Below are 27,139 nucleotides of genomic sequence, written 5' to 3'. Positions count from 1 at the left end.
AACACCTTTGTTTTCTGTGATTTTTGCGACGCCAGTGTACAAAAACGGTAATTTTGCCAGACAGAAGACCAGATTTCCAATGAAAGACCCGTGCAAGCGTCGTAAAGTCCCTACCTCCTGGTCTCAGGCAGTTGGAGTGACTACATTTGTGTTTCCAGTGGCTGGGCAAAGGATGAATAGCGATTAGGTAATGCTAATTGTGGCTAAATAATATCGTATGACAATGTAACGAATGGGGAAAGGGGGAAGTGACGTATGCCATAAAGCAGGCTGGACATTTGTAGTTTTTTTTGTGTGTGTTGTTCCTACCATCCTCCTTGAAGATTCTTAATGCCAGTGAAAATGGTATGGACACTGTTGGGCCGTGGCAGAGGTGTCATTCAACTACTTGTAAGTTGATGTATAATTACAAAAGTTATGATGCTTAATGAAAGTTGAAAAGTTATTAAGTGTTGCTTTACACAGGGAAGTCAATGCCCCAAAATCAACAAAAAGATTATCTGCAGGAAGTGACACGAAAGTGCCCCAAAACCAACAGTAAGTGACCCAGGATTCAGGAATGCCCCAAAATTAACTGTAATGCGAACCAAAATCAACAGGTAGAGCCCAGTAAATCAACTCTGATTATTTCATTATGAATTATTGTATTAATTTAATTATATAGGTATTTTTGATAAGTGTATTCATTCATAAAAATAAATTTATAATATGAAATTTTCTGTACATTTAAATTTTTTAGTATTTTAATTTTATTAGATATTTTTGATGCATTTTTTACATTAATTGCAACATTTGAAATTCCACATTATTATCTTATGTATTTTTTAAAATATATATTTTAAAAAATGCTGATTTGAAATTTTTTAGATGATTTAATTTTCATTTGCATATGTACCTGAAAACATTGCTTCTATGATCTAACACAACCATTGCAACAAAAGTAATGATAAGGGAACTCAAAAATGGATTAGTAATGTGCACTTCTGCTGTATACGTTTCCATAGTTATATAAATACAAATGTGTTGTGCTGTTTATGATTGGGAGGCGCCCTCCTCATCATCTTCCTCATCCTCGCCATAGATTTTCCGAGAGGAAGGCGCCGTCCGTCCTTTCTTTTCCCCGGTGGAGCCGTAGCGCTGCGCGGCTCCCTCTTCAATAATTCACTAGGATCGATTGCGGAGCGAGCGGGTCCTCCGTGGAGAAGGAAGGTCTGCTTCCTCTCACTTGGGGGTCCCTCAGGTCATTGTAGCCCCCCTCCCCCATGAGCTCAGGTGGAGGATGAAGGGATGAGAGGGCCAACACAAGGTTACAAGTACAAAAAAAAATTTCCAGGGAGATTTAACTCTTTCAGTGTTACTGATGGTGATAGACATCCAATCGTGTGGTGTCTGATCATCCTTCTGTGAATTTTAAGGAACTTATCACTTGTTGACATCCTATTCATTTGAAATGCAGCAGATGAGCAGTTGTTCATTCGCTGACAACCCTCCCACTTAAAATGCACTGGATGTCTAGCACTGTGTCAATGGCAGCCACTGAGTAAATAGCAGATGCTTTGACAATGATAAAATAAAAATCAGTTGAGAAATAAGCTAGTTCTGAATTTGATTGACAACGCATTGACTGATGGGAACGTCGCACCTACCAAGATGACTGTCATGAGGCCATTTTGGTAGGGGCGACGTCCAATCCATTTGAAGTGGGAGGGCTAGCGGCGAATGAATGAAAGTTGATTCGCTGCCAGCCTCCCCCTTCAAATGCATTGGACAACTACTACTGATTAGCTCACTTAAATTCACAGCATGATGATGAGACGCCACATGTTTGGACTTCTATCACCGTCAATGGCAGCAAATGAGTTTTTTTCCCCCTTTTTGATCACATGCAGACAAAAATATGAACATTTGACAAACGTGAAGTGTCATTTACAAAGATGTTCCTTCCCCCCTGCTGCTTGCTAAGCAAAGTCTCACTCTGCCACTTTCTGGTGCTCCTTAATCTCCGGGCGGATTAGCTTTTGAAACAGCTTTTCATGAAGAGCCCTCGTTGCAATTAAAAGACTTGACGAGGTGATGAACCCGACTCGCTTCCAGTCTTTTGTTGTCAACCACACACACACACACACACACACACCCCTACACCCCCACCGGTGCGCAAAAGAACTTCAATGCAACATTAGATCACAACACAAACACACCCACACACACACATCCAAAAACTCACTATCCCAACACAAACAAACACACCCATTTCATATATAACTCACACATAAACACATAAATCTGTACATACACACTGACACACTGTCACACACAGATATAATAATACACATCTGCATAAACACACAAAAGCAGACACCATGCACAAGACTACACTCGCAAAATACAAGATAATGCACACAGAAAGCAAAAGTACACACAAACCTGACACACAACTATAGGGAGAATAACAGAAATACACACACCAAGTACACACTAGTCACAAAACCAAACACAAATGCAATACACAATAGAAAACAAAGGTAAACACAAACCTCACAAATACACAGCAGAAACAAACGCACATATGAAGCAGTACAAAATGCACAAACACACACAAATACGAAACAATACACACACTATGGGAAACAAACATATACATACAACATACACCCCATCACACAAAGAAATAAGAATTCGCACACACAAAGCGACCAACAGAAAATAACAAAAGCGACATCAGACCTAACACAGAAATACAAACAAATATGCACACATACAAGGCGACAAACTCACAAACACAAGCCAATTCAAACACCAGAAAAAGTACAGTCAGATATTACGCAGAAAAACACACACACCAAGCAACAAACACACACACTCACAAGCAAATGCACAAACTGGTACACTTCGACTTGTAAAAAAATAAATAAATAACACTCAAAAAAGCACACATGTGGAGGAGGTAAGGATTAGCATGGTTGAAAATGCGCTGACAGACAGCGGAGACGTTAAGTCATCTTCATAAGCTGCTCAAATGAAAGCCAACTCAGCACCGCATGCGCGCACACACACAGACACACACGTTTCACAATTTCAAAGTAGAGCTACATGCTAAATGTGGATTTGCATCGCCACTTCCAGTTGTGCTTATTTCTCAAGGGGTTGTCATCATTTCAACTTTTTTGTCAACAGCATTGCAACGCTTGCTTTGGGAGTCGTCTTTGCCTGTGTGGCGGCCATATTGGTGGGGGCGATGACCATTGAAACATTGCCATAACGCGCTCATTTTTCAACAAATTTTCACCAGGGCTGCATTCCAATCACGGTTTGAGTTGCCCTCGCTCATTTGCCTTAAGCACTTGTTATGACGTCACACGGAGGGAAAGTGGGCGGAGGGGGAGCGAAAGTCGTAAATGCACCTGCCCTCGTTCACTCACAGGCAAGAAAATCATGAAACAACCACAAGGTTTTGGAGTAGCGCTATACTGCCAATTCCAAATCAGTGGCGCCTCCAGAAATTCTTCATAGGGGTGGCCAAATGGGGCCACTTAAAACCTTGAGGTGGCACACCAAAAAATAAAAGCCAGAATTTCAGGTTTTTACTATGTTGTACTAATAAGCAGGCCAGTAGAAAACTGTCAGATTGACTTAAGGACACACCTACTGATATACTTTTGTTTATTGTGTATTTTGTACACTATTATATTGTGTTAATGTGCATAGTCCATAATAGTCCAGTCAACATTTTGAGTTCCACAGCTACTACAATCTAACATTACACTGGCACGTGGGGTGCCCAACAAATTCATTGGGGGGAGCCGTGGCCAGGCCTGGCCACCCTCTGGTGGCACCATTATTCTACATCGCACAAAATGCTCGGTGACTCATGTCAATAAGCCGGAGACGTATTCCGCGATTGATGGCAATATGTCGGTATCTGGGAATTATCTAATTATTAGTTTTGTATCAAATTTTATTTGGGCAATTCTTTATTTATTTGTCGATACCTTATAATTTGTAGACAATTTATTGTTTGTATGCATTTAACCTATTTGAAGTTTAGTTTCAGTCCCTCCCAATGCCGTTTGATTGACAAACCATTCCTTTCGTTAAAAGCAAAATAGAGAAGATAAGCGAAATAGAAACATTAATGAAAAAAAAATCTTTTTTCCCCTTTCTTTTTATGGCAAAAGTGAAACTCAATAAAAAAGTTACTTTACTATTATTTAGTCATTTATTGTCTTTATTATTTATTTATTTATTCTTTTTTAAAAAAAAAAATTTTTTTTTTTAAATTTTGGCACTATTGTGATTCCATACGTTCTGCCATAAATGCCACATACAGTCTAACTTTTTTTTGTTGCTATTTTTTGACAACAATGATGAATTTTACAATTCGAAAGGTAGTTTGGTATAACATTCAAACACCGTGCTGGCAGCTTAATTAATTTTCTTCTTCTTTGGTGGTATATATACAGCAGCCAACGGTATTTGAGCTTCATTATCACCACCGCATGGACATATTTTCCATGCACCATTGCAATGCATTGTCGGATACAGGGAGCTCCGGAGTGACCATCGTTTTTCACTCGATCACTGAGCCCACTCGCTGTTTTGGGAATTAGAACGGCCCTTAAGATGGCGGCGGGGATTCCCCTGGGGGGCGGTGGCTAGGGCAAGTGAGCGAGGGATCATTTAAACCGCGATTGAAACGCAGCCCAGGTCAACTAGGTCGCTAGGCTAGCTATCTGCGCTCACGTTGCGGCGCGTTTCCTTTACCTTCTGCACAGTGAACGTTCTGATGACGTACTCTGCCAGCGGCTCCGTCTCCACCAGCGTGACTTTGACGTCACCGTACACTTCAGTTTCGTCGGGCCAGTAGCGCACACACTTCACCTACAAAAATAAAATGGTTTCAAACTAGAGTTCGAGGCCAGCCGTCACGGGGCGAGCTGCTCACCCTGCCCACCTCCACCAGGTTGGTCACCATAACAATAGAGGCTGAATTCTCCTGCCACACCATCCGCCAGAAGTCCCTCACAGTCTCCTGCATAGGCCCTGAAGCACACGCGCTCACGTGAAAAGATAGTCACGGTATTGACATCCGAGTGCAGGTTTGGGGCTCTGAGGTAATGAGCTCTTCATATTGTGAAGAGGATTTTTTTGAGGGTTTAATTTAGAAGCTTGTGGAAATAGCATCCGGTCCAAAAGGACCCCAGAGTGTGGTTGGACCTACCTTGCGTTGCGATGTAATGCCTGGGTCTGTGGTAACCCTGAGAAACGACAGGATAAGAATGTGTGAAACATGTAAAGTGCAGTCACATTTCAAATCCTTTGCTGCCTAGGACTCTGATAGACGACATACTGGACTTACGTGATTTTGACTTTTTATTGATCAATTTATCGATATCTGGGCTTACCATAAATAATTTTTATTTATTTTTATTCTCCAAATGAATTGAACATGATATGACTACACATAAAGTATTACAAGAGGCTGCATCTGATTGTTTTTTTTTTTGGCTTTCCTTAGTGACATTCAGAATGAAATTAATTGTTTTGCTATTTAAAGCTCTCTTCCGTCCTTCCTTCCTTTCATTTCCTCTCCTAATTATCTCCTTCTCCAGCGTCCCGACTGCACAAGTCAAGGTTGTAGTCATACATAAATATCATATTAAATAATAGCGGGACCCCTAGGGTGGGCTTGATTTTCCCCTCCACGGGGTATGTGGGAGTGATGTCCTCAGCCTTGTCATCCTCACAAAAGCCATGAAAACATTTATCACTTTCATATTTTCATTAAAAACACGCTCCGAGAAGGCTTTTATCGCTTGCGTCGCGCATTTGTTAGGCTTTTAATTTTCTCATTTCCATTTGTTTGTTATCTCATCTCCTTCTGCCCTGGTCACCTTCCTCCTATTGATCTCATTAACTCACTGTCTGCCGTTAACAGCAATAGATGTCCAATCCATTTGAAGTGGGAGGGATAGTAGCGAATAAACCGATGTTAATCCGCTGCCACCCTCCCACTTCAAATGGATTGGACATTGTGTGCCTCAGTGACCAGCTCCACAGGGCTCACCACATAGGTTCAGCACCATGGACAGCGACATCACCTGGGACATCACAAGTTATATACTGGACTGTCTCAGAAAATTAGAATACACAATATTCTAATTTTTTGAGACAGTCCTGTGTATATATACAGGACTGTCTCAAAAAATTAGAATATTGTGTATTCTAATTTTCTGAGACAGTCCAGTAGACTAATCAGGGTAGAGATATGTGGATGTCGCTCTCTAGTGGTGGCTGCCATTACTGGGGTGTTAGCACACCTCAGTAGCAGCCCAGCGTCAATGTAAACAGTAACATTAGCTGCTGCTAGGGTTGCCAACACCCTGAAAATATGGGACACCTAATTGGTAGAGCCGGCCGGCCTGATAACTGCCGCCTTTTGATTATTATTTTTTTGTATGTGAAAAGTGATTTATTTTTGTGTATTAATTGTAATATCATAATTTTACTCACGGACAGATGGAACTGTCTTTGGGGGCAGATTTGTATTTTTTTTTTTTTTTTAATAAAAATAAAAAATAAATACTGATTCTAAAGTAGCAACACCTACAAATCAAACCAAAATGACAGGACTTTCTGTGTATTTTCGTAGGTCTACTCATAATTGACATGTCTAGCAAATTACATGATGCTAAGTAAAACTGACTTCAGGGGCTAATTTTTTTTTTCAAAAACAGTCCCCGCGAGCCAAATTTCTAAGAAATATCCGCTTTGAACCAAAATGGCTCTGTTCCTTTGACTTCGAAGTCATGGAATTGTAAGACTATTTTGTGCGTCTGCTCATGACGGACATGTCTCCAAAATTGCAAAGTTGAACTGGCTTCGGGGGCTAGATTAAAAAAATGACTCGTGAAATTTTACCAAAATGGCAGACTTAACGTGCATTTTAATGGCTAGTGCCTACAGACTTTTTGGAGGACTATCTGTGATGGATATGTTCACCAAATTTCATGTTGGTAAGTGAAACTGGCTTCAAGGCCTGAATTAAAAAAAAAAAAAAAAAAAGTTGAACTCACGTCGATGAAGTTGGCGTTGATATAGTCGGAGTGGGGCTCTCCATCGAGCAGCTGCAGTCGCACTCTGGTGTGATCATCTGTGGGGTCAGATAATACCACAAAAACAAAACGCCTAAAGTTACGCCGACCCACACAGCCATCGGCAAAAACACAAACCGACCACAATTGCCACACAGTTTTTATTGCGTACTGCAACACATAGTGTGCAAAATCTCCAAAGTATGAGGTACCAAACGAGTTGTAATGTTTTGTCACATACTGGTCAACAACAAAAATTTGTTTTCTGATTTTGTTGCCAATTTGGCACAATTTACATGCTACAGTTAACTCATTGCCTACCATAAACAGCAAAGGGCATCAAATCCATTTGAACTGGGGAAGGCTGACTAGCAAGATTTTGCTAGAAACTTGCTGGTTCCATTTTTTTAAACAGTAACAAATCTTGAAATATGACATATCAATTCTTGTCGAGAGCATATCCTTAACCTTCTGGGATAAAAAGTATCGCAACATATCACTATGTCGATATAGTGTCACACATCTAGTCATCATAGTGTTTGACAAACCTTAATTTCACAGATGAGAGGGGCAAAATCTAGCATTGCAGAGCAAGACAACCTTGCCTGATTCATTACGACAAGTCGCCCAACCAGCCCTTGGCCTTCTGAGGTCCGAGCCAATCAGGGGAAAGACGTGGGAGCTGCTGACGTTACATCACCAGGAAGCAACTATCTATTATGTGCCTTGTTTGATTCAAATAGTTTCTTTCTCATCAACGTCCTTTTCATTCTCTAATTCATATGACAAAAATGGCAAAAATCGTGTAATGCCATTTTTATAGCGGTTTCTCAAAATTCTGTTTGTATTGCCTCAGTGGCGGACATCCAATACATCATACTGTGGCTTAATGTGGATTGGTCGGTGACGAGTGTGATAAGAAGCACTATTGTCCAATCAGCTGCTGCATTTTTTTTAACAGTTTCTCCCCTGAAAATGATCTCAATTGGATCTTTCCCAGATGGACTTGTGAAATATTTCCTTGAGTGATATATGGAACAGTCAGTCTGGCGTGTCAGTTTAGGCGAAATATTCTCCCGATTCTAATCGCGGAAAAAGGTACTTGGATATATTAGTTGGCGGTAGTAAAGGATTCCACCCACGGTAGCGGAGTGTTAACATTTTAGCGCTAATTGCACGGCATCGAGTCAGAAACTGTCATAACACGGCGGCGACCTGCGTGGAGAAACCCGGAGGGGGGGCGCGAGACTCGAAGGGCACGTGGGGGCGGGGGGTCCACTCTGCTCCTTTCCAGCCCGGGGAGGGGAGCCTCTAATTGGGCCGACTTGGCAGGAGGCGCTGGCTCCAAAACAGCACAAGAGCTGGACACAGTCCACAGGTTTGAAGAGGAGCATTGTGTGTGCGCGCACATAAACTAGTTCAACTCTATTCAAGAGTTTGAAATAGTCCACGAGTTCACTTTGAGAGTCAAACTTAGTAGGAAAACTTTGATGATTCGCCTCTCAGAGTGCCAAATTTTTCCATATTTGGATTGGACGTCTATCGCTGTTCTGTGAGCCATTTTACGTCTGGCCCATTCGATAAACATAATTTTTTGGTTCTTAATGCAGATTCTAACACCCAGCTGTGTGGTATTAGGCGAAACCAATGCTTTGGCTGCCAATAATGGTGCTAGTCATCCAGTCCATTTGAATTGGGAGGGTTGGCAGTGAATGAACGAACATCATGACGAGGCATGTGCCGATATGGGATTCTGACAGTATGATAACCTCAAGCAAAAATATCACGGTATTACAGTATTGCAATTACAGCTTTAAAATGTGTTATTTTGAGATTTCTGGATGAAAAAAAATCAATAGAAGAGGATTTTTTTTTTCAAAACAACAAATTACAAATTGGAACATACAGTACTGGCCAAAAGTATCTGGCACCCCTGCAATTCTGTCAGATAATGCTCCATATCTCCCAGAAAATGATTGCAATTACAAATGCTTTGGTAGTAATATCTTCATTTATTTTGCTTACAATGAAAAAACACAAAGGAGCATGGAAGAAAATTAAATCATTATAATTTTACACAAAACTGGGCGGGACAAAAGTATTGGCACCCTTTGAAAAATCATGTGATGCTTCTCTAATTTGGGAAATTAACAGTACCTGTTACTTACCTGTGGCACATAACGGGTGGTGGCAATAACTAAATCAAACTTGCAGCCAGTTAAAATGGATTAAAGTTGACTCATCCTCTGTCCTGTGTCCTTGTGTGTACCACATTGAGCATGGAGAAAAGAAAAAAGACCAAAGAACTGTCTGAGGACTTGAGAAGCAAAATTGTGAGGAAGCATGGGCAATCTCAAGGCTACAAGTCCATCTTCAAAGACCAATGTTCCTGTGTCCACCGTGCGCAGTGTCATCAATAAGTGTAAAGCCCATGGCACTGTGGCTAACCTCCCTAAATGTGGACAGAAAAGAAAAATTGACGAGAGATTTCAACGAAAGATTGTGCGGATGGTGGATAAAGAACCTCGACTAACATGTAAACAAGTTCAAGCTGTCCCGCAGTCCGAGGGTACAACAGTGTCAACCCGTACTATCCATCGGCGTCTGAATGAAAAGGGACCCTAAGGTAGGATACGCAGGAAAACCCCACTTCTGACATAAAAAAAGCAAGGCTGGAGTTTGCAAAAACTTCCCTGAGAAAGCCAAAAACGTTTTGGAAGAATATTCTCTGGTCAGATGAGACAAAAGTATACCTTTTTGGGAAAAGGCATCAACATAGAGTTCATAGGAAAAAAAACAAGGCCTTCAAAGACAAGAGCACGGTCCCCAGCGTCAAACATGGCGGAGGTTCCCTGATATTTTGGGGTTGCTTGGCTACCTCTGGTGCTGGACTGCTTGACCGTGTGCATGGCATTATGAAGTCTGAAGAATACCAACAAATTTTGCAGCATAATGTATGGCCCAGTGGGAGAGGTCATGGGTCTTCCAGCAGGACAATGACCCAGAACACACTTCAAAAAGGTTTAGAAAATTGTTTGAGAGAAAGCACTGGAGACTTCTAAAGTGGCCAGCAATAAGTTCAGACCTGAATCCCATCGAACACCTGTGGAGAGATCTGAAAATGGCAGTTTGGATAAGGCACCCTTCAAATCTCAGAGACCTGGAGGAGTTGGCCAAAGAAGAATGGTCTAAAATTCCAGCAGAGCATTGTTAGAAACTAATTGATGGATACCGGAAGCGGTTCTTCACAGTTATTTTGTCTACTGGTTGTGCTACCAAGTATAAGGCTGAGGGTGCCAATACTTTTGTCTGGCCCATTTTGGGAGCTTTGTGTAAAATGACAATGATTTTTTTTTTCATTCACTTTTTTTTTCATTGCAAGAAAAATAAATGAAGCTTACTACCAAAGCATTTGTAATTGCAAATATTTTCTGGGAGAAATTGAGCATTATCGGACAGAATTGCAGGGGTGCCAATACTTTTGGCCAGCACTGTAAGTATAATGAACTATTCTAAATAAAATTAAAATAAATGCAATCCTTTAGGTGAACGTAAACCCTCAGCCACAGCTCAACATTATTATCATCAGAACAAAAATAATTGAATTATTGTCTAATTTTCGTATTTGTTTTACCACCGCTAGACACACTAAACAAGTTGGAGTTAACTCTCGTAGTTGGCGGGAAACGTTCATAACAGCGTTTGATAGCCTTAGCAACAACTGGGGGAGGGGGGAGGGGGGGTGTCAAGCCCTGCAGCTGCAAGCTAGGGATTTTTACCTTTGGGACATAACAAACAGTTAATACCGTAGGAACGGTGTGACGGATAATTTTTGTGGTTTTGAAACCGTGACATTATCATACCACGGTATACCTTGAAACCGGTAACCGGCACATGTCTAGTCATGACTGGCCTATTTCTCGCTATTTTTAAAAGATTATTTGATGAATGTCAAAGCATTGCTATTTACTCATTGTCTGCCATTGATGGCGCTCGATGTCCAGTCCGTTTGAAGTGGGAGGGCTGGCAGTGAGTGAACGAATGTTCATTTGCTGCTGCCCCTCACACTTCAAATGGAGTGGACGTGTACTAGTGATAAACTCATTTATTAAATTCACAGCAGAAGGATGAGTGGACGCCACATGACTGGACATCTATCTATGTTGGGAAGGGCGACAAGTGCCACTTTTTACAGTGGTGTGTGTGGCTAGCGTTTAGAAATGAGGTTTCAAAAAGTACATATTGGGCAGCATCGGTGCGTTATTTCTCAGTACTCCCCGATACCGACATTTTAGTGATGTATCGATACTAATATCGGTATCGGTGCAACACCATACACTTCTATGTATTTTTTTTAGGGCTGTCAAAATTATCGCGTTAACGGGCGTTAATTAATTTTTTAAAATTAATCACGTTAAAATATTTGACGCAATTAACATATACACTGAATGACCCGCTCGCACATTGCCTCAAACAGATTACAATGAGGACGTTTATGGACATTAAGAGTGAAGAGAATGCCACCGGCCGCTTGGAGGCAGCGCCGTTCCATACTCATGTTATTTCTTCTAAACGTGGGAGAATTAGTAGTTGTGAGACGTTTATGCTGTATTCACAATGCAATGCAAATTGATATTTGTGCTTCACACATATTTCGGTAAGTTTTCTTTCTTTTAGTGGCAATTATTTGTCTCTTGTTGTATTTTGGGTAAGATATGTACAGATATATGTTATACAGTAAAGGCGAGTGGACACAGGCGTTCTTTGGACCGCGCCGTTTATTGGCTTAAGCTTCGGCAACTCTTTCACAACAAACATAAGTATCGTTTAGTGAAAGCACAACAAAAATAATATTCCTATCTCTCCAAAAAAAAATAAAGTTCACAAAAGGAAAACCACTTCAGTCTATAGTAATGAGGCCCTATTCTCACACAGTTAAACAACAATGCAAAATGAACTGGCATTCCATATCAAAATAGCTATGCAAAATACACGTAAAACTTAGACTTTGGTCACTCTATTTTTATTATTGTTATTTTTATTCTTATTATTATTATATTAACTCTACTTTTGATTGAAAATTATACAAATTTTATTGAAATGAAAACATGAAGAGGGGTTTTAATATAAAATTACTATAATTTGTAACTATAACATTTATCTTTTAAGAACTAAAAGTATTTATATCCGTGGATCACTTTAACAGAAAGAATGTTAATAATGCCATTTGTGGATTTGTTACAATAAACAAATACAGTACTTACAGTATGTACAGTATGTTGTATGTATATAACTGTCTTGTGTCTTATCTTTCCATTCCAACAATAATTTACAGAAAAATATGGCATATTTTAGAGATGGTTTGAATTGCGATTAATTACGATTAATTAATTTTTAAGCTGTGATTAACTCGATCAAAAATTTTAATCGTTTGACAGCCCTATTTTTTTTTCTATTAAGCTACATATAATTATTCTGACTTCTTGTATTCTATATATTTGTAATATACTGCTTGTATATTCTAGCAATTATTGATAATTTTGTAGATATAGCAACAAACAAGGCTCCTGACTATTCTGCTGTACTTCAAGTAAAATTCAGAACATTTGCTAGCTGCTGTTGTGGAGTCGAGTCGAAGGGTGAAAAGTCACTGAGTCCATTTAGTCATTAACAAGCTCAACTCCTCCAGACGTCGTCAGCCTCCTCTCGCCTTTCGAACTTTCCCTTTCAGGAAAAAAACACATCTCCGAGTCCCTGTCGAACACACTTAGCGGAGAAAGAAATTGGACTGCGTTGTTGAGGTGTTAGCGGAAAGCAGGCAACATTTTAGCAAATGCAATTGATTTATAAAATCTTTGGAGTACACTTATTTTTTTTGCTTCCTCTGCCTCAATCTTAAACACCCGCGCGTGCAGGCTCCTCATCCTCTCCGCTTACGTCCGTCACGGATCTCGCTAATCAGTTAACTCGCCGCCGAGTGGTCCGAGCTGGAGGCGTTTGCCAGTTTAATAGACTGCCGAGCGTGTTTATGTGGCGCATGTTGCACGGATCCATCCGCCTACAACGGACTTCGGTGCGTGTGTGCATGTGTGTGTGATGGAGGGTATTAAAGTGTGTAATAGCCTATTAAATTCACCGCTCCCTCCAGCTGATGTGTCAAACAACTTGGAATGTTGACACACGCACACACGTGTGTGCTCACGCAACAGTGTAGTCAAGAAAAATCATATTCGTCTTGGTTTAGCCGCTTCAAACCACAATGATAGATTTTCTGGGTTGTTTCAGGCATAGCTTCTTAGAGGCTTTTGGAGAGTTTAGTCATGATGTCCACCAAATTTGAATTTGATAGGTCAAACTGACTTTGGGGGCTGAATTTAAAATAAAAATTCTGGGAAATGGCCAAAAATAACCCAAAAAGTCCACTTTAAACCAAAATAACAGGTTTTGTCTGACATTTTGGGCATTGCTTCATGAGACCTTTGTGTGGGTCTACCAGTGTTGTTTTCGTCAATGATGACGATAACGAAAATATTTCGTCAACGAACAACTTTTTTCATGACGCCACAATGATGCGGTGAAAACGTCTCTTTCAAGACTAAAACATAACGAGATGGATGCCAGTTGCTGTCTGACGACACGAGAATGATATGAAAATTCACCATAGTTTCTGTCATAAATTCACAATGTGTGATATTTTCTTATTGTATGTGTATTTAGCACGCATTTAGCAGTGTTTGGACGTGTCACTCATGTGACGTGCTGCTCCTCCCCCCGACTCCCCCGCCCCACACACATGTGCCCATTCCAGGCTCCTTTTGTAAAACATATGTGTCAGGTGCTGGTTGGTAAGTTTTGCTTTCTTATCTTGGCTAGATATGCTATGTTGCTGTAGCCTTTAAAGGTCTTTGCCGCGTGATCATCACACACTAAACTAACTTGTAGCATTAGCATAGCGTTCGCGTTAGCATTAGCATTTAGCGTGGTGATTCGGTGTCTTCTTAAACTCTTGGAAAACATTTAACATGCAGTTCGTGGGGTCCAGGTGAGTTTAATTAATTGCAAATAATGTGCTGTTTTCCTGTTGAGTATGTATTATCATCATGAAAATGATAATATCCTTGTAAACTCTACAGTTCTGCGCTCGTCTGTCATGTTCATTCAAAATTGTTGGAGACCTTTCATTAATTTATTCATAGACTAAAACTTTTGAAGTTCACAGACGAAAACATTATAAGAATTGCCGACTGAAAGTAGATGAAATTTGTGTTTTCATTGACCAAAACTAGACCATAGACTTCATAAGTACGTATGACTATGACGAGATGAAGACGAAGACATTTCGAAATGACTAAATTACGACTAAGCCTAGTATTTCGTCCAAAAGACTAAGACGAAAACTAAAACGACTGCCAATAACAACACTGGGGTCTACATATGATAGGCAGAGGCGTCGCGTCCCATTAGGCAAACCAGGCAATAGCTTAGGGCCCCCAGTCAGCAGGGGCCCCCAACAGATTTAGCACACGCAGCTTTACTGCACTTTCGATGCAACAAATGTAGGGAATGTTTCAATACCATGGAATCATTTGCCAGAATATCTAACGATTCTGTTATCAATCCCATTTAGCACTAACAATGTCACGTAGATTATACATGTTTAAGAAATTCCAATGAGCTATCAATACCATATGATTGTTTAAAGACTCAACAAGTACTCTGGAAAGTGTTGATTTTCACAGGCCACCTCATTATTCATGTGACTACTTAAAGAAATGGTTATCTTTCCCAAAAAGTCTATTAATGGGGCTATCGTATTCCTCGTCGAATACTCTATAAGAAAAATATAACATATATGCATCTAAAATAATCCTAAACAATTTTATTAGCAAATTTAATACTCATTTCGGTCGGTAGTCCACCAATCAGTGGTTTTTACGGAATAATTTGAATGTGGTGGGTCGTAGGGCCAATCTGACTACTGATTTCACACAAAGGTATATACCTCCGCATCCGATGGTGGTATTTTTGTGTTGCTACTCTTTCTTCTATTGCTCCAAGTCCAACTGTCCCCCTTACTTGCACACGCTCGAAGGGCCCCATGTTGTTTGTTGCCTGGGATCCCCGGGGACCCTTGCTACGCCTCTGATGATAGGCATGTCTACTAAGTTTCATGAAACTAAGTCAAATTAGCTTTGGAGGCTGCGTTTAAAAAAAAAAAAAAACTGTTAAAGAACTCCTTGAAATGGCCACAAATTACCTGAAATATCTGATTTAAATCAAAATGGCACTTCCTTTGACTTTTTGGACATGGCTTCCTGAGAGTTTTTGTTGTAGGTCTACTTACAGTATGATAAAAATGTGGACCAAATTTTACTATGACAATTTAAACTGACTTCAGTGGCTGAATTTTTAAAAATTTTTTAAAAACAGTTGAACTACAATGATCAAGGATGAATCAAAACGTCCGCTTTAAACCTAAATGGCAGGCTTTCAGTGAATTTTGGGGCAGTACATCATTGGACTTATTTGTGGGTCTATTTCTGATTGAAATGTCAACCAAACGTCATGTTGCTAAGTGAAACTGGCTTCAGGGGATGAATAAAAAAAAAAAAACTCTTGGAAGTGGCCAAAAATGTCCACTTTTAAACAAAATGGCAAACTTCCTGTCACCAAATTTCACTTGGATGAGTCAAACTGGCTTAGGGCGCAGAATTTTCATAACCATTTAAAGAATCTTTTTTAAATGTTCAGAAATGAGGCGAACTGTCCACTTTGAAGCAAAAGGCTCCACACGTGGGGTCTTTTGGGTCACGGCTTCTTGATGCTTTTACAGAAGCCAGAGGGTGAAGGAGAATGTCAGATGTTTGCAGAAGAGTTGCAGCAAATTATTTTTTCCCTGCAAGCAGCAAACAAGCTCAGATCAATACGCGGAAAGTGTTTGAATCTTACCAAAGCTTTGCTTGGCTTCCAGGAAGAAGAAGATGGAAAAAGGTCAAATGGAGTTCAAGCCAAATGTTTTCCCTGAGACAACGCGGCACATGCGCGCGGCCCCTAGGGGATCCTTTTGACGACATTTTCTTAAGAAAATGAGCTTTTGTGTGAGATGGACACTTTCCATTACCAGGCGTACGGTAATTAAAACATTTGTGCTAATAGCAAATTCATCATCTTTGCTGCAGGCCACTGAGACTTTGACAGCTTATTTCATTTTGCACGCTTTCATTCGAGAGCCTTCAGGTCGCCGTGTCGAGGCGCCAACACGACATGGAGACCTTTAATTATGGATGCGTGTCTCACACTGTGCTAACCTGTCAACACCCACAATCTAACACCGTGACAAGCAATGGCCTTTAATGCATTTTCACACTCTTAAATCGCATCAAACTGATCATCTATTCATAATCTGCCTGCCTGTAAATTTAAATGACTTTATTTGTCTGGACAAGGCTGTTACACTTGATTCATTGTTTAACTCAAGAAAAAAACAAATTGGGAGCATGTGGAACTTAAGACAGGTTTTATATTTTCATTTCCCCTGCAAAAGTTGCTTTAAACTAAAATGACAGGTTTTCTGTGTTTTGGGGAAAGGCTTCATCAGACTTTTTTGTTGTTCTGCTTATATCGACATTTCTACCAAATTTCATGCCCCTAAGTGATTTTTTAAAATTCCTAAAATGGCCAGGTGCAACAAAAAACTTTCTGTGTGTTTTTGGGAAAAGCTTCCTATGACTTTTTTGTTGGTCTACTTATCAAGAGAGATTTCCACCAAATTTCATGTGGCTAAGTGGAACTGGCTTTCAGGGCTAAACTTTTAAAAACAATTCTAAGTGAGCCAGGTTACAAAGAAATGACACCTAAAATACCGGATTCAAACTAAAATGGCAGGATTTCCGTGATGTTCAATCTTACATAGTGCCAAGTTCCTAAGAAATAACACATAAAAGGTCAGCTTCAAACCAAAATGGCTGGCTTCCAGTGTCTTTTCAATTTTGGTGCCCTGAGACATTTTTGTGGGTCTACTCATGATGGACAAGTTTATCAAATTTCATATCACTAAGTGGAACTGGCTTTAGAGGCTGGTTTAAAAAAAAAATACACAGAGTCAGCTTCCAAATAAACGACAAATGTGTTGTTCAAACTAAATTCGCTGACTTCCCGTCTCTTTTGCGTCATGGTGCCTTGAGACTCTTTTGTGAGTCTACTCATGATGGAAGTTTACCAAATTTCAGTCAGCCATCAGTCAGTAAAACGGACTTCGAGGGCTGAATTTTGAAAAATAATTCCAACTAGCCAAATTCCAAACAAATGACTCATAAAATAATCCACCCAACCATCCATTATCTACCGCTAAATCCGGGGTCGCTTTAGCAGGGAAGCCCAGACTTCCCTCTCCCCAGCCATTTCAACCAGCTCCTCCAGCGGGATCCCAAGGCATTCCCAGGCCAGCCGAGAGAGTCTCTCCAGCGTTTCTTGGTTCATCCCCGGGGCCTCCAGCCGGTGGGACATGCCCAGAACACCTCTACAGGGAGGCATCCGAACCAGATGCCGGAGCCACCTCAGCTGGCTCCTCTCAACGCGGAGGAGTAACGGCTCGACCCTGAGTCCCTCCCAGATAACAGAGCTTCTCTAAGAGAGAGCCCGGACACCCAGCAGAGGAAACTCATTTCGGCTGCTTGTATCTGGGATATTGTTCAACGGACCGGTACAGAGTCTGCGTTACTGCAGACGCTGCACCGATCTGCCTGTCGATCTCCCGCTCAATCCTACTCTCACTTGTGAACAAACACCCCAAGATACTTAAACTCCTCCACTTAGAGCAGGATCTCATCCCCGACCCGGAGAGGGCACGCGACCCTTTTCCGACTGAGGACCATGGTCTCAGATTTGTAGGTGCTGATCTTCATTCTAGCTTCACACTCGACTCCGAACTGCTCCAGTGAGAATCGGAGATCAAGCTTGATGAAGCCAACATCACCACATCATCTACAAAAAGCAAAGATGCAATGCTGAGGCCACCAAACCGGACCCCTTCAACGCCTTAGCTGTGCCTAGAAATTCTGTCCATAAAAGCTATATACAGAATCGGTGACAATGGGTAACCTTGGTGGCATCTTGAGCCTTTTTTATACGTCTACTCATAACAGACATATCAACCAATTTTCGTGTTGCTCAGTCTAACTGGCTTCAGGGGCTGCTTTTTTATTTAACGTGGAGTTGTACGGAAATCAAGTAATTGAGTACCAAGACTTCTTCTTTCCGTTCATGGCAGGAACGCAACAGAGCAAGTTAAAGGCAACAGCAGGACGCTAACAAGACGAATAATAATAACGAGGGAAAAAAAGTGTCAGTACTCACAAGCGATGATGTTGCCATAGCGATTCTTGTTGCGGTTCTCCTCTTTTTTGGCCGTTTCCCAGGGTGCCGTCTGTCCCTCTGCCAGAGCCTGAAAGCAAACCAGTTTGAAAAGATTACTAAAAATATGAGTTTTGCTCCTTTTAATTCCCGTCAATATGTATTGAATGTCTATTAGCAACAATGAGTGTTTTCAATAAAAATGTTTTTTATTTGTTTACTAACTACCTGAGCACATACTGCGTGAATACTACATTGGAAGCCAATGAGTTCAAAATGTTTTCGCGAGATAAAAAAAATAAATAAAAAATTAAATACTCATAACTTTTTTAAATCGACAGTTTTTTTCAGAATAAAATACGAATAGTAATGATAGGAATAGTAACATAGTATTTTTTCCACCAGAAAATCTTGAAGTCCTTAACAAAAGTGTCTTGCCCATAAAGTCTTGAATCTATTTTAAATAAAAATCTCTTTATAAAGATATGTGTATATATATATATATATATATATATATATGCGTATATATATATGTATACAGGGGTGCACATAAGTGGTCCGCATGCGCGCATGCGTACTGGACGTAGACAAACGCGCTGGCCCTCAACGGTTTCCATACGCTTTTGCGTACCGATGGCTGACCACTGTATTTGCGGCGGACACGAGAAAATAACTTCTCAAAATGTCGAAGAGGCAGGCCACACTGAGTAATTACTTCCGTGTTCCCCCACCCCCGTCAAAAGACAGACAGACGACAGAGACGTCACCGGAGCTACCGAAAAAAAAAGGACTTTTGCTGAAAAGTGGCTACAGGAGGTACCATGCTCGCACGGAAATGCGTTACAAAATGTGCCGTGAGAATCCCAAAGTCGCTGATAAGAGCAGCGCATTTTATGTAGGGTCAAAGAATTTCAGCCATCCAAACTTTGAAAAGCACGAAAAAAACAGAGAGCATGTGGCAATTAAGCAAACTATCGATGTCAGACATGACCCCACTCGCCCTATGGACAAGTCGTGGAATAAAGGTAATGAACAGCGACATGCACTGACAAACGTGTTTTTGCTCGCATTTTACAAAGCTAAACATGCACGTTCAATGAGGTCTTATGAGGAGGACATCCCACTTTTAAAAAGGCTTGGAGTTAATGTGGGAGCCGCATAATGCCCTTTATTTTGAATTGGTGCTTTTATGTTTATTGCTTTACATTTCACTTCAAAGTAATGCCAATTTTGTTGTGCCAGTTGATGTTAATCAAGCATTAATTGTTAATATAATTAATTCAAGTTAATTGGCTCTAAGTAAAGCTTGTCATAAATTTATCGCATCAGGCGGGTCGGCTCTCAAGCTCAATGAGGACCAGGTCACATCTCCAGGTCCTCCTCTGAGAACCTGGGCGAAAAAATTATGTGCACCCCTGTGTATATATATAAAATTCTTGATTTGATTAAAACATACTGTATATATTTAAACAAATATAAAAATATAAAATTGTGAGGGGAGGGTGGTGGATTGTAATTTATTATTCTTTGAATATTTTTTGTTTTCAATTTTCTTTTTTTTGTTTTCAATTTTCTTTTTTAAAAAGATTTTTTTCCATGAAAAAACATTTTGTAACCATACAGACTATAACATTTTTTCTAAATTAAAAAATATATATATGATTTATGATGATTATTTAATTATTACTTTTGTGATAATCAGAAAATCGACTAATTCTGTGCGATTGAAACATGTTTTTTTAAATGAAAAATTACTTTTTGGGAGAAAAATTACTAATATCACAAAATATTTATTTCACTCTTTTTAGACCCCCAAAATCCCCTTAGAAAAAAAACATTTTTTTTTCAGACTTTTCTCCCCCAAAATCCATATGTGAATTCTGGACTTTTCTAATTTTAATATGGTAGAATTATGATTAATATTAACGGTGAGAAAAAAAGCGTGTTTTTCGTGCATTGACCTCATATTCTTCCTTGAAGCCGTAGCCTTGTCCGCATTTCATCTGCGTGATGTGCTGAAGGAGGTCGGCCACCCGGATGGCTGGCTGGAACTGACCCGCTTGGAACTGACCTAAGCGTCGAGACACGGACAAAAGTGTTAACCAACATGCGCCTCCCCTTTGTTTTAAATCACAAATATTCTTCTTTTTTTTTTTTTACCACTTTGGTAGGCGAGCTCCACCGACTCCCGGCCGCCGTACGGAAAGCTCTGCAGCGTCAGCGAGGGCTGGGCCAGTGACGGCTGGCTGCTGTCTGTCGAGGCAAACGGTGGTGGGGCGAGGTTAAAAATATCATTCACTGCTAGCCACTCCCACGTCGAATGAATTGGTTGTCTACTCTTACCGTTGGCACAGGTCTAAAATTTTCAACTTGATATCGATACTCAAGAAAATCCTTGATCCCATTTTTGATACTACGTCAGTAAAACCCACAAAAAAAGTTTTTCTATAAAAACCCTAAAGAAATGATCCAAATACAGGTAATCCCCGAGTTCCGTTCCTACGTTGTCAATGAAACCCGAATTTCCGCGTAAGTCAGAATTAACACTTTAAGTACCCCTAAATCTCTAACTATACAAAATTTCCGAAAGTATTGTATCTTGTTTGATGACGAAGGATAAACTGCCCTCTGGTGGAAGCGTTGTATCTGGCTGGACTCTCGCCTTGTATATGCTGAGGAGCAAACTCGTCTGACATGGCTAGACAGGACAGCTCTGGTTTGGCCCACAGAAGTCGGTAAGTTGTTTCAGCTAATATATGTTTGTGTATGCATTTGTAATTAAGTTTAGAGCTACAGTTTGTTGAGTTATGTGTATGCGATTTGCTATGAGAATTGTAAATACGTTAGGATTCGTAGCATTTAAGATGGCGGACTTTTGTTTGGCAAATTAGGCTATTTTAATCTACTAAATTTACATACTCATCAGACTAGATGGACGTTTATACGCCAATTGTTTTGTGTCAAGGGTTTTATTGTTAAAATGTGTGTCGTTTTGAACATACTGTGGGGCAAAAAAAGTATTTAGTCAACCACTAATTGTGCAAATATGTTCTTCTTCATGTGTACATGCTCTCTTACTAGTGTGCCATTATTACTACCTGCTCTACGCTTCTTGCGCCAAGATACAGTTGTGGTCAAAAGTTTACATACACTTGTGAAGAACATAATGTCATGGCTCTCTTGAGTTTCCAGTTATTTCTACAACTCTGATTTTTTTCGGATAGAGTGATTGGAACAGATACTTCTTTGTCACAAAAAATGTTCATGAAGTTTGGTTCTTTTATGACTTTATTATGGGTTAACAGAAAAAGTGATCAAACCTGCTGGGTCAAAAACATACATACATGGATCGGAAAAAGCGAATCATTGACTTGAACAAGTCAGGAAAGTCACTTGGAGCCATTTCAAAGCAGCTGCAGGTCCCAAGAGCAACAGTGCAAACAGTTGTTTGTAAGTATAAAGTGTATGGCACTGTTTTGTCACTGCCACGATCAGGAAGAAAACGCAAGCTATCACCTGCTGCTGAGAGAAAATTGGTCAGGAGGGTGAAGATTCAACCGAGAATCACCAAAAAAGCAGATCTGCCAAGAATTAGAAGCTGCTGGAACACAGGTGTCAGTATCCACAGTCAAGCGTGTTTTGCATCTCCATGGACTGAGAGGCTGCCGTGCAAGAAGGAAGCCCTTGCTCCAAAAGCGGCACCTTAAGGCTCGACTGAAGTTTGCTGCTGATCACATGGACAAAGATAAGACCTTCTGGAGGAAAGTTCTGTGGTCAGATGAAACAAAAATCGAGCTGTTTGGCCACAATGCCCAGTAATATGTTTGGAGGAGAAAAGGTGAGGCCTTTAACCCCAAGTACACCATGCCTACCGTCAAGCACGGTGGTGGTAGTATTATGCTGTGGGGCTGTTTTGCTGCCAATGGAACTGGTGCTTTACAGAGAGTAAATGGGATAATGAAGGAGGATTACCTTCAAATTCTTCAAGATAACCTAACGTCATCAGCCCGAAGATTGGGTCTTGGGCGCAGTTGGGTGTTCCAACAGGACAATGACCCCAAACACACATCAAAAGTGGTAGTGGAATGGCTAAATCAGGCTAGAATTAAGGTTTTCGAATGGCCTTCCCAAAGTCCCATTGAGAACAATGCTGAAGAAACAAGTCCATGTCAGAAAGCCATCAAATTTAACTGAACTGCACCAATTCTGTCAAGAGGAGTGGTCAAAGATTCAACCAGAAGCTTGCCAGAAGCTTGTGGATGGCTACCAAAAGCGCCTAATTGAAGTGAAAATGGCCAAGGGACATGTTACCAAATATTAGCGCTTCTGTATGTATATTTTTGACCCAGCAGATTTGATCACTTTTTTCTGTTCACCCATAATAAAGTCATAAAAGAACCAAACTTCATGAATGTTTTTTGTGACAAAGAAGTATCTGTTCCAATCACTCTATCGGAGAAAAATCAGCGTTCTCAACAGAAATACACATTGTTTGGTTTTTAAAGAATTTATTTGCAAATCATGGTGGAAAATAAGTATTTGGTCAATACCAAAAGTTCATCTCAATACTTTGTTATGTACCCTTTGTTGGCAATAACGGAGGCCAAACGTTTTCTGTAACTCTTCACAAGCTTTTCACACACTGTTGCTGGTATTTCGGCCCATTCCTCCATGCAGATCTCCTCTACAGTAGTGATGTTTTGGGGCTGTCGTTGGGCAATACAGACTTTCAACTCCCTCCACAGATTTTCTATGGGGTTGAGATCTGGAGACTGGCTAAGCCACTCCAGGACCTTGAAATGCTTCTTACGAAGCCACTCCTTTGTTGCCCTGGCTGTGTGTTTGGGATCATTGTCATGCTGAAAGACCCAGCCACGTCTCATCTTCAATGCCCTTGCTGATGGAAGGAGATTTTCACTCAAAATCTCTCGATACATGGCCCCATTCATTCTTTCCTTTACACAGATCAGTCGCCCTGGTCCCTTTGCAGAAAAACAGCCCCAACGCATGATGTTTCCACCCCCATACTTCACAGTGGGTATGGTGTTCTTCGGATGCAATTCAGTATTCTTTCTCCTCCAAACACGAGAACCTGTGTTTCTACCAAAAAGTTCTATTTTGGTTTCATCTGACCATAACACATTCGGCCAGTCCTCTTCTGGATCATCCAAAAGCTCTCTAGCGAACCGCAGACAGGCCTGGATGTGTACTGGCTTCAGCAGGGGGACACGTCTGGCAGTGCAGGATTTGAGTCCCTGGCGGCGCATTGTGTTACTGATAGTAGCCTTTGTTACTGTGGTCCCAGCTCTCTGTAGGTCATTCACTAGGTCCCCCCGTGTTGTTCTGGGATTTTTGCTCACCGTTCCTGTTATCATTTTGACGCCACGGGGTGAGATCTGGCATGGAGCCCAGATCGAGGGAGATTATCAGTGGTCTTGTATGTCTTCCATTTTCTAATAATTGCTCCCACAGTTGATTTCTTTACACCAAACGTTTTACCTATTGCAGATTCAGTCTTCTCAGCCTGGTGCAGGTCAACAATTTTGTCTCTGGTGTCCTTTGACTGCTCTTTGGTCTTGGCCTTAATGGAGTTTGGAGTGTGACTGACTGAGAATGTGGACATGTGTCTTTTACACCGATAATGAGTTAAAACAGGTGCCATTAATAAATGGAACGAGTGGAGCCTCGTTAGAAGACGTTTAACCTCTTTGACAGCCAGAAATCTTGCTTGTTTGTAGGTGACCAAATACTTATTTTCCATTCTAATTTGGAAATAAATTCTTTAAAAATCAAACAATGTGATTTTCTGTTTTTTTTCCACATTCTGTCTGTCATGGTTGAGGTTTACCCATTTTGACAATTGCTCGCCTCTCTAATCTTTTCAAGTAGGAGAACTTGCACAATTGGTGGTTGACTAAATACTTATTTGCCCCACTGTAAGTGCACATATGTGTATTACAGCTTTACAAATTGTTTAGAGTGAAGGAGGTAAAAGGCTTTAAAAACCACAATTTCCTCGTTTGCTGTCTGTCAAGTTGAACAACTTCACGTTTAGTGAGGGCAGAACATGTCATATTAATAATAATAATAATAATATTAAAGTAAAGTAAAAAAAATACTGGGAGGTACAATAAGGTACTGTTTACGCGACTGAAAAAAAAAAACGACTGGAGACAAAATGGCGGACGAGACGCCAGCGTCGTAAAGTTGAGATCACGTAAGTCGCGTACGTCGTAACCCAGGGACTACCTGTATACAGGGAGTGCCCCAAAATCAACAGAAAGTGAAATGGAAGTAGCATAAAAGGAATTGATCACCATTGATGATAGACATACAATTATTTAAAATGGGAGGACTGGATGTCAATTCTCAACCAAAATGAGTTAATACGGCCATATTTATAACGCATTTGCTTTATTTTTGTTAACAATCAACCGCCAAACCTTAGTCATTGCAAGCCTCTCCTAGTTCAAAATAGACGGGGTGCGACGTCAATGGTGCCGTAACATTCGCTCTCAACCCTGGCAATTTTTTTATATGCTATACTTCAATGTTTCTTTTTTCTCTTCCACCCGAACGGGCAATTATTCTCCCGCCCGCTGTCTCATCCGCGTAGCATTAGCTGAATGCGGGGTGATTACGGCTAATGGCAGCCATTTTGTGTGGCTGTAATGTGTCAGTGCTAGGTAATTGAAGGTGAGAGCGGGGTTGAGAGAGACTCATTTTTAACCTTTATGTGCGGACGCTCACTGCAGACGCAATGCCGTTCTCTGCTTACGCAGCTGTATTATATATTGAACATAACATTCATGGCACTCGCCGCCATCTTTTACTCGTCTTTCACAGAATGGTGAAGAAAAGGGATGATTTTGTACTTTGCCAAATAGTGTGCCATTAGTATGAATTGTGACAAATTTCTGCATAACCTTAACTCATTAGCTGCTGTTGAGGGTGATAAACGAACTGAGTTACTTTAAAAACGAGCAATTCTTGGAAAAATTGCGTTTGGGTGGTTTGCTCTTTTGGTTGGTAATTTTTTCCGAATTCCCATTTCCAATTCCCATTTAACGCATATACAGTATCCATTTGGGATGGACTGATGTATCTGTCTTTTGGCTTGGACAGACATAGCATTGACTAACATGGCTGTCTTTGGCATTGATGCTCACACCACGTAAACAGTGAAGAAACGTAAAAAACTTTTTTTCCCCGCAGTTTTCCGATTTTCCACAGGTTTTTGTGAAAAAGAGAAAATGCTTGGAAAAAATGCAACAACAAAAAAGAAAAAAATTACAAAAAATGCACAAAAAAATAAAACACAAACAAAAAAAGCACAAACTGTGAAAAAACTGCAAAACCACGGGGAAAAAAAACAAAAATGGAAATCCCCTGAAAACCGGGGGAAAGAATCTAATAAATGGAAAAAGAACATTAAGTGTTACAGAATCATGAAAAACGGTTTCACATGTTTTATTTACAGTATTTATTTATTTATTTATTCATTTATTTAAGTTTTTTAAATTGTAAAATACTGACAACTGGGGTAAATCTGACAGTTTAGGGACACCAAATTAATTGCGATAGATTAATAAAAAAAAAAAAAAAATCTCTTTCTGAGGCAGCATGTCGCTACCAGTTACTATGCGCACACTCAGGACTGACAATGGTGCACCCTATAATTGACATCCACATAGTTGTCTTTTTGTGACCTTATCTTTTCTGACCATAGACTCAAGCACCCACAATGCACTGAATGCAGAAATTGCTCCTTGGTTCCTCCCAATCCATAGGTATTGGACGTCTATCGCTGTCAAAACGTTAAAAAACACCCAACATGTACTTTTCTGCAGTTTGGGTGACTTGAAGTAGCCGCGATGATGCGTCCTTGAGGCGACACAAAAGGCCGACGAGGACAAAGAAAGACAACGCGCTGAGGCGAAATTGATTACGAGAGCGGGACGTGTTTGCACATAAAAGACGCGACATGGCGCCGGACTTGGTACTGATCCCCGGGATTTCAGAGGCGTCAGCGCTAACTCCCCACCGCGCTCGCGCGTGCTGTTTGTCGCCGCCGGGAACGTTGGCGGACTTCCCGCCGGGCATTGGCGTCGATGTTGCACGCCTGATGACGGGCAAACACCTGAGCCAAGCAAGCAAACAAACACGCACACTGACCCTCACAAAACACATAAACAACACATCCTCACAAAACACAACGTAATACAAACAGCTTAGAAAATATACAAAATATACAAAACCCAAGATTCACAAACATTTGTGGCAAACAACACACAGACCCACCAAGTACTAAACTATACACACGAAACCACACATATACACACTATAAAACAAAGACAAAATCTTAACACACAATTTCTGAAAGACCACAGCCATAACCCAACAATCACAATACTCAATCGCTAACACCCTCCTACTTCAAATGGATTGGATGTCTTCTAATGATCAAAACAAACACACAGTGAAGTGAATGCTAATGCTAATGCTAAGCTGATTTTTGTCTTACCCAGAGACGCGGTGGCAGGCACGGGCTCTTTGGAAACTGTCAAAGACAAGCAAACAATTGTCAGTTTACGTAATATTTTATATTTTTTAAATTATGATTTATTTTATTTTTTTGTATATTTATTATTCTTTCTTTCTATAGCTTTTATTTATACCTACTCGTTTACTGTTTA

The 27,139-nt window shown here is 40.5% G+C and overlaps 1 protein-coding gene across 5 annotated transcripts in view; it reads right to left on the bottom strand.

Annotated features, from left to right (window-relative positions):
- The window catches only part of ptprt (protein tyrosine phosphatase receptor type T), a 262,227-nt gene that overhangs the window by 37,903 nt on the left and 197,185 nt on the right, over nt 1–27,139 (bottom strand). For all 5 annotated transcript variants that reach the window (XM_057846399.1, XM_057846400.1, XM_057846401.1 and 2 more), the window contains 8 exons: nt 26,968–27,003; nt 20,604–20,696; nt 20,405–20,514; nt 18,447–18,534; nt 7,074–7,150; nt 5,219–5,255; nt 4,943–5,040; nt 4,762–4,878 (listed from right to left, as the gene is read on the bottom strand). In XM_057846399.1, coding sequence (XP_057702382.1) covers nt 4,762–4,878; nt 4,943–5,040; nt 5,219–5,255; nt 7,074–7,150; nt 18,447–18,534; nt 20,405–20,514; nt 20,604–20,696; nt 26,968–27,003 — 656 coding nt within the window. The remainder of the gene's footprint in view (nt 1–4,761; nt 4,879–4,942; nt 5,041–5,218; nt 5,256–7,073; nt 7,151–18,446; nt 18,535–20,404; nt 20,515–20,603; nt 20,697–26,967; nt 27,004–27,139) is intronic.

Source organism: Corythoichthys intestinalis, chromosome 9, assembly GCF_030265065.1.
Source record: "Corythoichthys intestinalis isolate RoL2023-P3 chromosome 9, ASM3026506v1, whole genome shotgun sequence".
Classification (NCBI taxonomy): domain Eukaryota; kingdom Metazoa; phylum Chordata; class Actinopteri; order Syngnathiformes; family Syngnathidae; genus Corythoichthys; species Corythoichthys intestinalis.
The sequence above is the reverse complement of the archived record's forward strand: the minus strand, read 5'-3'. Positions and strand labels throughout refer to the sequence as shown.